Here is a 15,536-nt window from a genome sequence, read left to right as displayed (position 1 = left end):
GAAAAAAAGTAAAAAAATAAAACAAGATAAAAAGAAACTCCTTTGTCTCAAACTGCTCATTCTCTCCAACTCGCCGGCCACCCTGCACGGGTACTACAGATCCTACTTAAATACCTAGGCCATCAATCCACCTCCCATCACGGAAATGAAATAAAAGCCCGCTCTGAACCTATGCAACACATCCACAGCGATAGGCAGGCCAGACAGCCTTGAACAGCATCAATGGCAAACCCTAACTTCAAGCTCCAGGAAAAGCGGCAGCATCAAAATGCCTTGCTAGAAAATCAGCCTCCGGTCAAATCAAGACCGGCAAGGAAAAGAGGCCTCACCACTGGTCTCCTGGGCCTTGTTCTAGGAACCGCCACCATCTGGCTGTTCTTCGACGCCCAGCTACGCACTTTGATTGCCCAATGGTGTCAACCCAGGATCGGCTTTCCCAATCCGGCTGCTGCTCTTGCCGGCTGTCCAGGATATGTGGCCTCCAATGTGGAGGAGACGTCTTCGTCTCTCACCGCGGACCTGAAGCTCGCTGGAGAGGCATGCAACGTCTACGGCAGGGATTTGGCCGAGCTTAAGTTGCTTGTTGAGTATCAGACAGGTTGGTCGACGGGAAACTCCTGGGTGCGACCGAGCATACACTAACCTCAATATTGCAGACAAGAGACTGCATGTCAAAATATACGACGCGAAGCAGCAAGCCTACCAGATTCCAGAGTCAATCATCCCTAGTCCTCAGCATCAAAAGACCCCATCATCCCAATCTGAAGTCACCTTCCACCTCACAGACTCCCCATTTTCCTTCGCGGTTACCCGCACCGGTAATGGCGAGGTTCTTTTCAACACCTCCCGCGAGCAACTCATCTTTGAGGACCAGTACATTCGCCTCCGTACCGGACTTCCTTCTGATCCGAATCTGTACGGCCTCGGGGAGCATACCGACAGCTTCCGCCTGCCGACCCAGGACTACCACCGCACGCTATGGAACGCCGACATGGCCTTCAACCCGCCCATGGCAAACATGTACAGCAGTCACCCGACTTACTTTGACCACCGGCCCGGCTCCGGCACGCACGCTGTCTACCTGCGCAATTCGGGCGGCATGGACGTCAAAATACACCGCACCGAAGCCGACGGCCAGTACCTCGAGTACAATCTCTTGGGTGGCGTCCTGGACTTGTACCTCCTGGCCGGCCCAGGCCCAGCTGAGGCGAGCAGGCAGTATGCCGAGACCATCGGGCTTGCCGATATGCCACCTTACTGGGCGCTCGGTATCCACCAGTGCAAATACGGCTATTGGGACGTCTACATGCTGGCGGAGGTGGTTGCCAACTCATCAGCCGCTCAGATCCCGCTTGACGTTCTGTGGTCCGATATCGATTCCATGGACGGCCGCAAGGACTTTACCCTTGATGAGGCCCGATTCCCCATGGACAGAATGCGCCAGCTTATCGACACCCTGCACGGCCGCGGCCAAAAGTTTATCACAATGCTGGACTCGGCCGTGTCGCGCGAGGCCAATTACGCCCCGTACACGCGTGGCACAGCTCAAGACGTCTTCCTCAAGGCCGACGACGGAAGCCATTACCTGGGAATACAGTGGCCCGGAGTCGTGGTCTGGCCGGACTGGACTGCGCCGAACACGCAAGCCTGGTGGACCGACGAGATCTTGCGCTGGTTTGACCCAGAGACGGGCATGGACATCGATGGGCTATGGAACGATATGAACGAAGCGGCAAACTTCTGCGGGAACGTCGGCTGCGACCCGGAGAAGGACAAGGGCGACAATCCGCCAGACCCACAATTTCCTCCGCGACCCAACACCGGACGGCCTATCCCTGGCTTCCCGGCCGAGTTTCAGCCGGATTACAATGGCAGTAGCCGTAGCATCAAGATCGAATCCATAACTCGTGTTGACAGCATGCATGCGGACAACTCGATCCCCGAACTCCGCCGCCGTGACAATGTGGTAGCGGAAATGAAGGGCCTCCCGGACCGCGATCTGTTCTATCCCAAGTACAAGATCCAAAACCGGCGCGGCGATATATCAGACGGCACACTATACACAAACATCAGCAACTATGACGGCTCATCTCAGTACGATACCCACAACTTTTACGGCGGCACCATGGCACTTACAACCCGCAAAGCCCTGGCTACTCGCAACCCGACGCGCCGCCCCTTTGTTCTCACGCGATCCGCCTTCGCAGGGGCCGGTCACCAGGTTGCCCACTGGTTCGGTGACAATGTGTCCACGTGGCGAGACCTCCGCATCTCGATTCTGCACATGCTGGCTGCGGCCGCGTTACAAAACATGCCAGTCGTTGGATCGGACGTCTGTGGCTTCAACGGCGAGGCCGAGGAGCGCATGTGCCAGCGATGGACCCTCGCTGCCGCATTCCAGCCCTTCTTCAGGAACCATGCCGACCTTGGCTCTCCTCATCAGGAGTTCTACCTCTGGGAGAGTGTGGCCGCCACCGCTAGGAAGGCGATCCGCGCCCGTTACCGGCTTCTTGACCTGCTCTACACGGGCGTGAGGTCTCAGACAGCCTCGGGGGAGCCAGTTGTCAGGCCTATATTTTATGTCTACCCCGATGACAGTGATGCGGTTGCTGTCGAAACGCAGTGGTTCCTCGGCCCGGGGGCTGAGGTCCTAATATCGCCCGTTGTGGAAGAAGGAGCAACAAGGTTGGACTTTTACCTTCCCGACGACATCTTTTACGACTTTTGGACGCTCAAGAAGGAACGTGGACGGGGTCGGGTGGTCGCAAAGGAAAATGTCGGCTGGGATGAGATTCCCGTGCACATCCGTGGCGGCAGAATTCTGCCTCTCCGGGAGCATGGCACGGCCAATACGACGGCCGAGCTGCGCAAGGAGAATTTTGTCATCGTTGTTGCTCCAGGGCTGGACGGCACCGCCGCCGGGAGTCTGTATCTGGATGACGGGGACAGTGTCGATCCCAGGGATGAAGTCACCGAGGTTGCCTTCTCCTGGGATGGGACGCGGTTTGCTGCGTCGGGTAAATGGGGCTTTGATACCGAGCTTGTTGTGGAGGAGGTCCTGGTGCTTGGGCAAAAGAAGGGCTCTGGCTTGCCGGGAATGATATATGACGATGAGGTCGGTGTGGTGCGTGTAAAGGGGCCCTGGAGTCTCAAAGGAGACTTTGGCTTTAGTTTTTGACACCAAGCTTTGAGCGGTAAATGGACTTTTGGTTAGAAATAAACTGTACTCGTTCGTCTCTGGCAGCAACCTTTGGGCTGTCATGAATGCAATCCTACAGTTGGAGAGGATGAACAGGTGAAGAAAGTACAGTATATTTTGCAAGCTAGGCCCCTCTCAATCATGACAGAGCCGCCTTTTTCGCCCCAACGCCGTAAGCTAATTGCCATTTATGAAACTCCCCAAAAAACTAGTAGGTCCGCTATCAAAAAGCAAAGTAAAGATTTACAAAGGAAAACCGGGTCATATAACAGGGGAAATGTAAGAGAGAAAAAAAGAAAAGAAAACGAATAGCTACCAAACCGCTCACTTAGGAACCTCTTGAGACTTGTAGGTCTTGTCGGGGCTGAAGTTCTGGCCGTTCTTGAGCTCTGTGTCAGAGTAAGCGGGCCAGACGATGCGCTTGTTCTTCTGGTCGACGACCGAGAGGGTGGTGAAGCCCTTGTCGGGGCCGAAGAAGTCGCTCCACTGGGCGCCGATGTTGTACTCGTTGCCGTTGTCGTTGCACTTGTGGTTCGAGATGGACGCGCGCAAGCTGTCAATCTTGTACTCGCACTTGCTCGTGGACTTTCCGGGCTGTTCAATCTCGAACCTGATTGTGCAGTCCTTATCCTTTGATTCGTCGTTGCCGTTGCCGCCATTAGTGCATTTGCGGTTGAAGTTTTTGATCTTCCAGTCGCCCTTGTTGTCCTTGTTGTCCTTGTTCTTCTCGTCTTCTTCCTTCTTCTTGCGCTCCTCTTCCTCCTTCTTTTTGCGCTCTTCGTCCTTCTTGCGCTCCTCTTCGTCCTTCTTCTTGCGCTCCTCCTCCTTTTTCTTCTGGTCCTCCGTGCTCTCGCCCGGGAAGCCGTTCCTAAAGGGGCGGCGGCTCCAGTTGAATCCCCAGTCGTAGGGTTCGGATCCAGAGCCGTCCCACTTGAGGGCGTCTTCGTACTTGTACGGCTTCACCGTAGCCTTCTTTTGGTCGAATTCCTTGGACTTATCCTTGCTCGGCCCGTCCTTGTTGAACAAGCCATTGTAGACCGATTCCCCATTGAACTGATTAAAGCCTTTGAACAAGTCGCTAGGGGGGATGAACGGCTTAGGAGTCGGTGCGGCTGCGGCGGAGGCGACGAGGCAGACCAGGGCGGCGGCTGTTGTGCACTTCATTTTGAAACTGTTTCTGTGAGTAATAAGAAAAAGAGTTACAGAGCTTGTTTTGTCAGTCTTCCTTTCGCTGTGAGTGGGTAACTTGGTTGAACGATAAGTGCGTCCTATTAGTGGGATATCAGCAAGAATGGCTATAGCTCGGGCGTTAGTTGAGTCGGGCTGTGGGTGTAAGGTCAGTCGTTATATTGTGTGTGAGGACTAATAGACAAATAGTATATCAAGATAGGCGCAAGTGTGAAATAGACACCGAGAAGTATCAAGCTGTTTCAGCCGAATGACAGAGGAGTGGTGAAGATGCGAAGAGAAGAGATGAAGTTGATGATGATGATGATGATGATGATGATGATGATGATTTCCGAAAGTAACGACACAGAGAGCACCCGCTCCGTTATTTGTAAATTATTCATGGCCCTCAATTCTTTGCACAAGCCTCAGATACCGCAGCAGCCAACATGCTGCGGTCTCACAAACCACAAACTACGGTGCTTTCCTGGAGCCTGCAACCTGACGCCGAGACCGACGACAGTACTGGGTGTCGACATTTAGTGTATTCGAACCCTGTCCTTACTGCGTTGAAGGAGCGCCGAGTACTGTATCGGAGCCAGAAAAGGCGTAGGCGTCTTGGCAACGATCCAAAAGAAGATTTATCGGTGGCTAAGCAAGCAGCTTGCTAGGAAGCTAATTAGCTTGTGGACGACAGTTCTGGCGCGAAGAAGAGAGAGCTTGCTGACGCGACCAAAGACACTGGGCCGCCTAAGCACAGCTAGTAAGAGCAAGGGTTGGGCGATTTTTGAGTGGGTCGCCCAGTAATCACTGCGGTCATCTTTGTCTTAATTTTGGGTTTATCTGTCCAACCCATTGTTATGACAGACAGGTTAACATATGTACTGTACGTTATAATGCTCTTTCAATTTATCTCACTTCGAAAAGGATGCAAGATAGAGTCAAGTTACCAAGGTGGACTTTTCGTGCTTTTTCTTTTTTTTTTTGATAAAAAAATAAAAAAAAATAAAAAAAATAAAAAATAAACACGCCTGGAAAAGACGGCACCTGCCAGTACGCCCATAGAAACCAACCAGCGTGCACTTCAATTTCCCCAGACAGATGTTGTTGTCGGCGTTTAATCGTCGAGTCTTGGCAATTGGTTGACGGGTGGCGGAGCACCAGCCTTTCCCCCTGTCCGACCTGTCGGGAGGAATCCACTCGTCGCTTTGCTGACAGCTCTCTTGTTCAGACCGGGGGACCTTCAGCAGCAAGGGGTTGGAATCTTATCCCACAAACGACTAAGTCTAGTTCTAGCTAGAGCCTAGTTTAACAGTTCACAGTTGCGCAGTCAGCTGGGCCGCCAGCCACCTTCAAATATTCCCGAGACGACTTGGTTTTCCGGACCAGCAAAATCCTTGAGGCTGCTGCCCCCACGGACAAAAAAGCGGCTGCTTCGAATATGCTACTGATAACACAGCCAAAGGAGGTTCAACTTTGGACAACATTTACTTCTTACTTGCATGCATGGCGCGGGTGAACACATTCTCACACTCACAGAACCGGTTTAATCCCGGAGACCCGTGGGGGGCTGGCGTGCGCATTGAGTCAATTGACGGTTCTTCCAAGGCGAAACGGAAATACTTTGAACGAAGTAAGCCCGTTATCGCCAGTTCTGGGCAACTTTCATGCATTCTGTTATTGGTGCCTTCGATTCTGCCTACCAAGCTACCTACTGTAATCGTACAAAGTGTTCTGTCTGCAACTTCGTATGTTTAATTAGCGTGGATGTGTGGGTTTCGTTTCATTGCCCATTCGCTGCGATGCGACGATGATGCCAACTCTGGAGAGTCCACTAACCAAATGTGGAAGTATTCATTGTGAATCATACTTAGCCATTCGTCGGTGAATGCGGGACCGTTATCGAGGTACGAAAAATTAGCGTAGATGACGCCGCGAGCAGGAAGATTGCAAGGTACCCCCCTAACAGATGTCAAAACATAGCCGCGGCTCAAATCTTATGCGCAGCAAGCCATGCTTTCTACTTCCTCTGATTGGACAGGCTCCCTTTGTCGAGCGGGCCCAATTCCGAATCTCGCCAGCAGGCGTCCTGAGGTATTAAATGAGTCGCCACCCCGCCATTCTGGTTCATTCTTGATCCCCTATTCACCATCGAGCCGGTCAGCTTGTGACGATAGACGACGAACATCGCGACATTTCTCCAGGGCCTTTGTACGCCCGCCATCACGCTTCTCCCTTAGACCCAAACTTTGGGCCTCAGATCTACTTGAGGCCACCCCGCCTACTTCGTGCCTGCACACGAGCACATCGTCGACAGTAACAGTTGGCCATGTCTCGATTCACCCTCAACAACTAATTGGCATACGCCAAGCCTAAACCACCCAAAACACCAAAATGATCTATTAGACGAGGCGATCCTGCAGCCGCCATCCCCACCCTCCTGGCAGTGTTCCTCGGTTCCGACATCAGCAGAAGACGTTTCCGGTCTTGCTAGCCTGATCCACGACGCGCACTACCAGTCGGTGGGAGTTGGCGGCTTGACCTTGGACGACTTTGTTGCCCAATCGCTCTCACTCGAACCTGCTACTACCTCTTTTGATTTCCACCAGTTCAACCAAGACGCCGACAATCACAGTCATCTGCAACAAGACTCTTCAATCACCACAGCAGTTGACACTGCCATTCTGGACCCTTCATTTTGGGACCCGACACTCATCCTGGACCCGTCTATCGCTTCTGAAATTTCACTCTTCCCCACCATTCAACAACACTCATCTTCTGTCAGCCCTGTCGACTCCTTCTTGACTCTGGACACGCCCTCGCTTGCTTCTAGCGTCTCCTCTCTTAGTCCGAAGGAGTTTGCCAGCAGCGAGTTTGGTGACGCCCCAGCTACCAACAAGTCTCACCATGCTCGTGAGAACAAGTCTGCCGGCGGTACGGACAACAAGAAGAAGGTTACCAAGGACAAGATGGCCCCCGCGATGTCCGTTTTCTCAGTCAAGACCTCGGTCGCTGGTCGGAAACGGACGCGCGATGCGCAGGCCACTCCTGAAGAAAATGAAGACGAAATCTTGGCGGACAAGCGGCGTCGCAACAACGCCGCGGCTGCCAAGTATCGTCAAAAGAAGGTCGATCGCATCTCGGAACTTGAAGATTGCGTCGCCGAGATTTCCAAGGAGCGGGATGACCTCAAGTTGCAGCTTGCGAAGCGGGATGAGGAGATTCGGATTCTGCGGGAGATGCTAATGGGGAAGAAGTAGTATGGTAGTATGGTCTAGCTTTGATCGACTAATCAAACATTGACAAACAATCACCTTTGCCATCATGCTGCTGTGAGAAGTTGTTCCTGCCCTGTTATCTGATATCTTGGGTATATGGTCCCCTGCAGTTTCGCCTGTCTGCCTCCTATTGCATGATCTACTGGCATTCAGTATCGCGCAAGAATGCTGGTTGCGAGCAGCATATTATCATTCCTGGTACGAATCTTAGACAGAAGCCTATAACAGTATTCCTTTTGGTCCCATCGGGCCGCAGTCAACTGGTGCGAGGAGTACACAAAGGCTCTCAAGAGCACGAGATGGAATACACCCATGACATCGAAGTATACTACTACCAACTCTTGCGTCCCTCGGCTAGTTGTATTGCAGCCATGGTCAATGGAATTTGAGGTAGATCCTTTAAGCGCGCTTTCTTAGAAGGAAATGCTGACATGTACTGTTATATGTCAAAATCAGAAACAGTGTCCCGTCCAGAAGGCCCAAAAGTGCCATTGCACGCGAACAAGAAATGACAATTTTGTGGTTCAGATCAGATCGAGAACTTCCAGGACGGTGATCTGTTTTGGCATGTTGCGGAGAGGGGGAAGAGGTTGACCACTAAGTTTTGGTCATCAAGCTCCGAAATCATGATTGAGCTAGCTTTGGTTGTGGGTTTGTACTTTCGGATGTCTCTACAGCGATTGCGCTGACCCTCGTGGATTGTGTAGCTGCAAAAATTTGTAACCATTGGGCTTGAATTGCTGGTAAAAGTGCAATGACATGCTGTGACTCTTGTCTCCCATTCATACGATTTCTGGACTAGACAGGTAACAGACACTGGCTAGTGATCTCAGCTCTCGGGTATAGGCAAGCAGTCGCTTACTATGTAGGCACCGCCGAATTATTCTGTTATTACCTTTGGTAAAACATGACTTGATATGCGTACTTGGAAACCAAAGTGTGAACCAGGTAAGCAAAGAATAAGCCCAGCATCTGAAACGGCGCCTATTCAAGACGGATAGGATATGTATCTGCCGGCCTTTCTGCCTAGAAACGACAGGCTGTCGAGTGTCGGGGTGGTTCTTGTCTCCATCGGAACGCGGACCAATAGGATACCTACCATGGCCTTCCTATTGTGAGGCATTTTGCAAGAGAGGGGTACTATTACCTATCGGCAAGGCTGGTTCGAAATCGGTCCATTTAAAAGGCTGTGTGTCCGCGTCTTCTTGCTCTGGGTTGCCCCTCGCGACTTTGATGTTGTCTGATTCGACCTCATCTTTTTCAGGACGCGTTGTTGTCGCGTTTTCGTCTCGTCGGCATCGCGCTTGTCTTTTGCTTTCCCCACCGTCTCAAACACGCCCTGTTCATACTTTTGACGAATTCAACCGATAGTAAGGCCCGGGCCTTGCTTCGAACTTCATAAAGATATGAAGGAATATACAGTCTGGGCCGAAGGCAAGATGGATTATCAAGATCTACTAGGCTTGCAAAAGATGCCACGTTGGCTGACTTTTAGGTCGGGAGCCAACACCACTAAAACGATAATTACCCGATGGCCAGCAAAGAAGCGGCCCGATCTCGAGGCCAGGACTTCTACTCCGTACTTAGATCCCCACTGAACGGACGTTACTTTTTTCTTCTTCTTCTTCTACCTACTGAGTATGCCCACGCATGCTATGTGGGTCTGGTCAGGTCTCAGTCTGGTCTGGTCTGGTCAGGTACGGAATCCGTTGTACCTGAGCGAGCCAAAATAAGAAGGGAGCATGGCGCTTGTTTCGCAGACAGTAAACAACTGACTGGAGAGGAAACGCGCCAAAGCCCGCCCCTACCAATGGAGCGTGTCAATTTGGCGTTTGGCTCGGGAGACCCTTAACCAATCACCGCCGCAGACGCACGCCAAGATGCGCTTGCGACCCCGCATCTGCACGAGCGCGGAGCTGTGCTACCAGCCGTAGGACGAAAGATTCACACCAGCCACCCCGGCTTGCAGCAAACCGACTATGTCGAAAACATCTCTGGCCAGTCAAAGAGACCAAACCCACAGAGATCCCGACAAAATATGGCAACCCCCCAGTCTAGCCTTGCAGCAGTCTGACCAGTAAGGAGCCTCTGACACGGTCGGCGCGCTCGCGACTTGTTGGTGCTCCCAAGAAAAAGAAGAAAACCAGTGGCTGTTTCCCCCGCGTTAGCCTGCAGGACCACAGCATGCAAATGTGCCAGGGCGGGTTTTATGGATTTGTGAGTCACTCATCCACCACCACTCAGTCCTGGCACCTGCAGTTCTGGGGAGACACGGAGAGGAGCCCAAGCAATCGCACCAGGACAATGGCGCCGGGAGTTGGGAAAACCATGCAACCTAGGCGTTGGGAAGCCATGGAGGATGGATGAACGAACCATGACAATGAAAAAGGTTTTTTTTTTTAAAAAAAAAAAACACGGTATTAGCCGGCTCTAGTCGTGCGGATCACTAAACTACCGACTCTGGTCCAACTGTTCTGATATAACTAACTGGCTGCTGTCGTCTTCTTTTTTTTGTTTAGTCGAATGTTTCCTTGATATTGGAAACTCACATTTACCTATTTTTATCCACATTGAACAGTTGTCAACCGAGTATATCCTTCAATCAAGTGTCGAGTTTTGGCGCCCTCGTCAATCAAAGAGTCACATATGCCTTAGTCTCATCCACTTCTTTTGACACAACCTTGTCTTTGGGCTCTTTCTCACCGCTTCTCATGGCCTCGTCGACTTTGGCCTTGTCCCAAGTATCACAGCATTATTTAAACTTTGATGTCTGTATTTTATTTGTGACTTCAGCCTGATACTTCCCATGCCTCTTTTGGTATATCACTCGAAGCAGCCTTCCATCCACACCTAAAACTAGACTATCTGGTCTAGGCCTCACCAAACGATATATACCGGCTTCATAGTCAGCCAGCGACAGCAATCATAACAACCTCGCAACCAGCCACAACGTCCCCAAGAGCCACACAGCACAGCGACATGTTGCAGTCACCATGGCACAAGGACCACAAGCATTCTACTGCCTCTGGCAGGAGGAGCGCATCCTCGAAGGCATCTACGAGCTTCTACCCAAGCAAGATGTATGCTCTCTCAGACTCGCCAACTCGGCCTGCTGCAACCTCGTTACCAAGCGCCTCTTCCTTCGAACCCACCTGACGTTCACGGCCAACTCCTTCACCAAGGCCTCAAGGATTCAGGCCTTGTCGAGGATCGGACACCACATCCAGCACCTGACTTTTACTTTTGCCCACTCTGAAGGTACCTTCCTGCCCCCTCTGGTACACCCAGTCACGGGCCACGAGATCAGCTTTCTCTATACGCCCTACACCCATATGGCTTCTTCCCTGAGCAGGCCAAAGTATGGCAACTCCGGCCTCGGCGATGTGCTCACTCAGCAGTACCCTCCCCTGTTTCACTCTGCCACCAATGTGCCGTCCTTTATCAACGCCTTCAAGCACCTGCCCAATATGCGTCATCTGACAATCCGCTGCCCCGGTCAGGACGCCAGAGAGCGTTACAGGCGCGATATTGTGGACTATGCTCTCATCAGCCTCCGCATTTCCATAGAGCGTGCACCCCTGGATAAACTGAACAAGCTCACGCTCTCGTCTGTCCACCCTTCCGCCTTCATATACCTCAGACACGCCCCTGGGTTTGGCTGCCTCCCTTCGGCTAGCCGTAGGTGGCGCCAGATCCGGAAGCTCTACATGCAGGTCGACTCATGGGACTTTTACGGCCCGTCACCTGGGCTCGACCACCTAAAGATGATCGAGGATTACATCCGTCATCTTGCCCCGAACCTGTCAAAATTCTCCTTCACATGGCTCGGCCGCAAAGGACCATGCCCAGTTGCACTATCAGGCGACCCCTTGTTTGCTCCCCCGCGCAGCTCCAAAAAGCTGTTCAATGAGGTCACATCTCCCATGAGTCCGCTGCCGCCGTGCCCCGGACGCAAGCCCATCGCATTTCCCAGGCTTAAACAGCTGACAATTCGCAACGCAACCATGAGTGCCGCTCAAACCTCGACCCTAGTTCGAACTCACCAGAGATCCGTTCGCGATTTTGACTTTGAGAACGTCGCGCTCATTGGCGGCGGCAGCTGGGACGATGCTCTTGCGCCCCTCATGGACCAAACCAGTCAACGCGGCAGTGGCGCCTGGTCGTGTCACTCACTTGGAAGCGGTGACCTCCAGCCCTGGGGTAGTGGAAGTGTTTTTGGAATGCCTACGACGCCGCCGCCCCGGGGTGGCAAACCCCCCGGTGATGACCACGAGCTCTCGTCGCCGTCGGCGGCTGTGGCAGCAGCATCTAGGGAGCTGCTGGACCTTGATTTTGAGGGCCTGGAGAGCTACCTTGGTCTCCATGGCGACAGTGATGACCTGCCAGGATTCGAAGGCCTAGCCAAAATGCCAGCCCGGAACATCACTTCCACTCCCACAATCCAGGAGGAGGATGAAGAAGATTACGAAGACGATGACGGGCTGGCTTTAGACATTGCGGCCGCCAAGGAGGCCAGCTTGTCCTTCAGTACCAAGCTGCAAAAGAAGCGCATACGCCGCCGTCGCAAGCCAAGCACGCGGGAGGATGATGATACCGAGACGGAGACCCAGCGCCGACGACACCCTAGACGCAAGCATCGGGACGTTGCGGATGACAGCGACAAGGCACGCGAGCGAGATTCCGAAAAGAAGAAAAAAGAGAAACGCGAGAGGGACCGTTACGAGGCCAGCGATCGCAGTCATGGCCGTCATAGATCTCCATCACCCCCCGAAAAACGCACCCAAAGGAAACTCAAGCGTGAAGATCACCTGCGACCCCCGCAGACGCCACCGCCCATGATGATGCCCGAAGTCATCCTGGCCGAGGGCGATGAGGTTGAGTGTCCAAAGAGCCCGCTGTCCCTGCGTTCCTCGCCTGCCCTGTCTCCACGTAACCTCAACATATCTGCCCCTATGCTGTCTCGAGAGCCACTGCCATCCATGCTTCTCCTCAAGCCGACTGTATACGACCCGTGCTCCCCAGGCTCGTCGCCGTCTGCGACCATCAAGTCCCCACCTGCGAGCAGCACGCCAGGCTGGAACGGTGCGCGGGCCATGGACTATTTTGACGACCACCATGACGGGCTCTCGCCGGTGCAGCGAAATCTCGAGCAGGAGGAGGCGCACCGGCGTCTAGCCGAGGACGCCGATGCGCGCACGTCGGCGTTACAAAAGGCCAAGGCGGCTGTCATGTCCAAGCTCACGCGCGAATTCTGTAAAGGCAGCGGTATGTCATCGCATCCCTCCCCGGCTGTGCGGTGCGCCGGGGATGTGACGCGTCGGAGCAGTGGCACCGGTGGCAACCTCCCACCTCCATCTGGGCTTATGGGGTTCCGACTCCGGGAAGGGTTGTTCTTTGGGACCAAGAGCTCCGTCTCCATAGCGCATAGCCATCAGAGCATGGACAGCAACTCGGCTCTGGTCCCCCTGATTATCAGTAGGTGAATGCACGGAGGTCTTGACTGCCAATACTTTTGTTACAATGTGCGAATAAACACTCGTTTTCTTCTCTTTGTTTTATTCTTTTGTTTTTGGATACATAATTTTCATGTCTTTCGTTTGTTAGCTTACAGGTTTTTGGGTAGGGGGGTTTTTCTGGCTTAACGGTTTTACAAAATGTCTTTGATGAAGGATCTTTCTTTTTTTTGTTTTTGATATTAGGTACATATAGGGATTTCAGGTGACGACGGCTCATGACTTGACGAAATAATTTCTTACATGTTTTATTCCATTTGATCAAACTGTGTATGCTCCGAATCGTCTAGTGAATGACATGGACCGTTGATGAGTTGCTGTGCCTTTGTAACATTTTTTTCTTTTTCCCCTTCAAGCCAAGGTTGATTTATTTGGCCTTTTCACCCTTTCCTCACATATCTCTCACCTGAGCCTCGGAGCCACTTCACGTCAAATCCACAAGCCATGGCACAGTTCCAAGCAAACGAACCACAGACTAGGAAAGCCCAGGCCCGGCCCAGCCCTGACGACAACAGCACCAGTAATTATCGAAAGGGGAAATCAGCCACCAGCATCCACAACAAGCAGCCTAGATCAGTGAGCAAAGAAAAAATATGGACAGGGCAAGAATTATAGAAACGGCATCGAAAGAGCGGCCGCGCTCTCGTATCATGGATCGCAAGATCCTCCCAAGCGGGTTCTCTGTTTTCAATCCAGGCGGGGGCAGCGGAGGTATCCGTTTCAAATCCCAGACTGCCTGTTTCTTCTCTCCGTCTTCAGAGATGACATCGGCGACACAGCAACAACAGTCGCGTACTGGACGGAGCGTACAGGAGATTGTGCGCTGGATGGAAAAGGCCGAGAATGCCGTAACCATCACTGCCGGTGTAGCTGCGCCGCCTGTTTCTGAGCATCAGTCTTCCAATCAGTTGAAAGTCGCTCGCAAGCCAGCTACTCCATCCACGACGGCGGCGAGCTCCCGTTGCACCAACCTCACGCCCTCGAGAGAGCTGTTGATAGCAGCAGCCGCTTCTAGCAGTGAGCGTGGAGAGAAGCTAAAGGATACTTCTACCACTTCCGAGTATACGCCGCTCACAATGCTCGAATACAGAGCTTACATGAACAATAGGCCGCTGGGAAGGTGTCTCGACGATTATGCGGGCGTGGGCGATCTTCTTCTCTTCGATGATGATGCGGCTACTGTCAAGGCGTTGGCTGGTGATTCATCGCCAGATAGCAGCTCATGCCAACAGTTCAAGAAGCTAGCGACACTTGCTCGGGGCAACCATGACAGCGATGCTGAGCCCGAAAAGATCAAAGACAAACTGGATATCATCAAGAAAGGCTGTCCGCCTCGGGGAACGTCCGGCGATGCCGTCTTTGCATTGGACAAGGCTGGTTTTTCCGAGTCGCAACCAGTCGATATGGCCATGCAACTACCAATAATGCCGGCCGAAGCGCAGGCAACGCCCTCCAAGGGACAGCCGTCCAGCCCCAAAGAGTCTGGAAACAAGGCAAAAGAATCGTGTACCGGATCATCCAGCGTCAACGGCCAAAGGAACACCAGCTGCAATACAGCCCGTACTTTTCATCTCATACACGAGCCCGAGAAGACCGGCGCCTTGCCGTTCAAAAGCATAGAAAAGCATATGAACAAGCTGCGCACGCCATCAAGATTACATGTCGGACCCGAAACCGGCGCCCATGGTACTGGCGGTTCTACGAATAATCAGCACACTCCAAAAGGTTCACGACGTTCGGACGAAAGACATGGGGGTACGAGGGGCAGTCTCGAAACCACGATGAGAAGCAGAGACAGCCACAGCCTAGAAGAATACCAGGCTGGACGACGACAGCAGAAGCCGGCGCAGCCCGCCACATCGACCGCGATGACCGCGATGATAACCATACCACCCCCGGTCCCGACAGAAAGCCCCTATCCCCCTCCCTCTACACAGTCTCAACCATACCCGCAGCGCTGGCGAACCGTCTCCGAGTCTCGGTCCTTCTAGAGCAGGTTCCGGACCTACCTCTTCATCTCCGATAGCGAGATGTCGCAGTACGCCTGGCAGCGCAAGCTGGAGCAGGAGCGGGAGAAGAAGGCAGCTGCCGAGAGGTGCAAGCGGTGCGGGAGCAGCAGCGCCGCGGCCGCAGTAGCAAGTCCTACCACTTCCACATGCCAGTACTCGAGGACGCCGCTGCGACGCCACAAATCGTCCATCGCGTCCGCGAGGTCGGCCAAGTCGGTCGAAGAGAAGCTAAGCGAGCTGAATGCGTATCTCGGCGGCCTGGAAAGCGAGGGCGAAGAGGATGGAACCCGAATTTAGTCAGTCGCTGCGAAAAGCAACCCGACAAGGCCCCGTGGTGCCGCAAGCTGCAAGCTCCCTTGGTTTTCAAGTT

At 53.1% G+C, this 15,536-nt stretch overlaps 6 protein-coding genes across 6 annotated transcripts; 4 read left to right on the top strand and 2 right to left on the bottom strand.

Moving 5' to 3' along the window:
- Window positions 1-3,375, top strand: MGG_10662 (alpha-glucosidase). The gene is made up of 2 exons (XM_003710048.1): window positions 1-598; window positions 657-3,375. Exons 1-2 carry the CDS (start codon window positions 223-225, stop codon window positions 3,176-3,178), a joined length of 2,898 nt encoding a protein of 965 aa, XP_003710096.1. The 5' UTR covers window positions 1-222; the 3' UTR covers window positions 3,179-3,375.
- Window positions 3,268-4,703, bottom strand: MGG_10661 (uncharacterized protein). The gene has a single exon (XM_003710047.1). It carries the CDS (start codon window positions 4,361-4,363, stop codon window positions 3,524-3,526), a length of 840 nt encoding a protein of 279 aa, XP_003710095.1. The 5' UTR covers window positions 4,364-4,703; the 3' UTR covers window positions 3,268-3,523.
- A 1,119-nt stretch (window positions 4,704-5,822) lies between these two features.
- Window positions 5,823-7,626, top strand: MGG_10660 (uncharacterized protein; the record flags this gene model as incomplete). Its single annotated transcript, XM_003710046.1, has 2 exons — window positions 5,823-5,999; window positions 6,773-7,626. The coding sequence occupies exons 1-2, from the start codon at window positions 5,873-5,875 to the stop codon at window positions 7,624-7,626; spliced, it is 981 nt and encodes a 326-aa protein (XP_003710094.1). The 5' UTR covers window positions 5,823-5,872.
- Window positions 7,627-9,698: 2,072 nt separating this feature from the next.
- MGG_16306 (uncharacterized protein) lies at window positions 9,699-9,998 on the bottom strand (the record flags this gene model as incomplete). The annotated part of the gene is made up of 2 exons (XM_003710045.1): window positions 9,699-9,794; window positions 9,942-9,998. 2 exons carry the CDS (start codon window positions 9,996-9,998, stop codon window positions 9,699-9,701), a joined length of 153 nt encoding a protein of 50 aa, XP_003710093.1.
- A 639-nt stretch (window positions 9,999-10,637) lies between these two features.
- MGG_10659 (uncharacterized protein) lies at window positions 10,638-13,127 on the top strand (the record flags this gene model as incomplete). The annotated part of the gene is made up of 1 exon (XM_003710044.1): window positions 10,638-13,127. The coding sequence occupies one exon, from the start codon at window positions 10,638-10,640 to the stop codon at window positions 13,125-13,127; it is 2,490 nt and encodes an 829-aa protein (XP_003710092.1).
- A 513-nt stretch (window positions 13,128-13,640) lies between these two features.
- On the top strand, window positions 13,641-15,475 carry MGG_10658 (uncharacterized protein). The gene is made up of 2 exons (XM_003710043.1): window positions 13,641-15,132; window positions 15,184-15,475. The coding sequence occupies exons 1-2, from the start codon at window positions 13,751-13,753 to the stop codon at window positions 15,461-15,463; spliced, it is 1,662 nt and encodes a 553-aa protein (XP_003710091.1). The 5' UTR covers window positions 13,641-13,750; the 3' UTR covers window positions 15,464-15,475.
- The last annotated feature ends 61 nt before the right edge of the window (window positions 15,476-15,536 follow it).

Source organism: Pyricularia oryzae, chromosome 1 (genome assembly GCF_000002495.2).
Source record: "Pyricularia oryzae 70-15 chromosome 1, whole genome shotgun sequence".
In the NCBI taxonomy this organism is placed as follows: domain Eukaryota; kingdom Fungi; phylum Ascomycota; class Sordariomycetes; order Magnaporthales; family Pyriculariaceae; genus Pyricularia; species Pyricularia oryzae.
Note: the sequence above shows the minus strand (reverse complement) of the source record. Positions and strands in the feature narration are given on the sequence as shown.

What these genes read in the sequence shown, in the direction of transcription:
- MGG_10658 (XM_003710043.1), top strand. Translation starts at nt 13,751, where the DNA reads ATGGACAGGGCAAGAATTATAGAAACGGCATCGAAAGAGCGGCCGCGC. An exon ending in CGCTGGCGAACCGTCTCCGA is followed by an intron (nt 15,133 to 15,183) that starts GTCTCGGTCCTT and finishes CATCTCCGATAG; the next exon opens with CGAGATGTCGCAGTACGCCT.
- MGG_10662 (XM_003710048.1), top strand. Translation starts at nt 223, where the DNA reads ATGGCAAACCCTAACTTCAAGCTCCAGGAAAAGCGGCAGCATCAAAAT. An exon ending in GCTTGTTGAGTATCAGACAG is followed by an intron (nt 599 to 656) that starts GTTGGTCGACGG and finishes TCAATATTGCAG; the next exon opens with ACAAGAGACTGCATGTCAAA.
- MGG_10661 (XM_003710047.1), bottom strand. Translation starts at nt 4,363, where the DNA reads ATGAAGTGCACAACAGCCGCCGCCCTGGTCTGCCTCGTCGCCTCCGCC.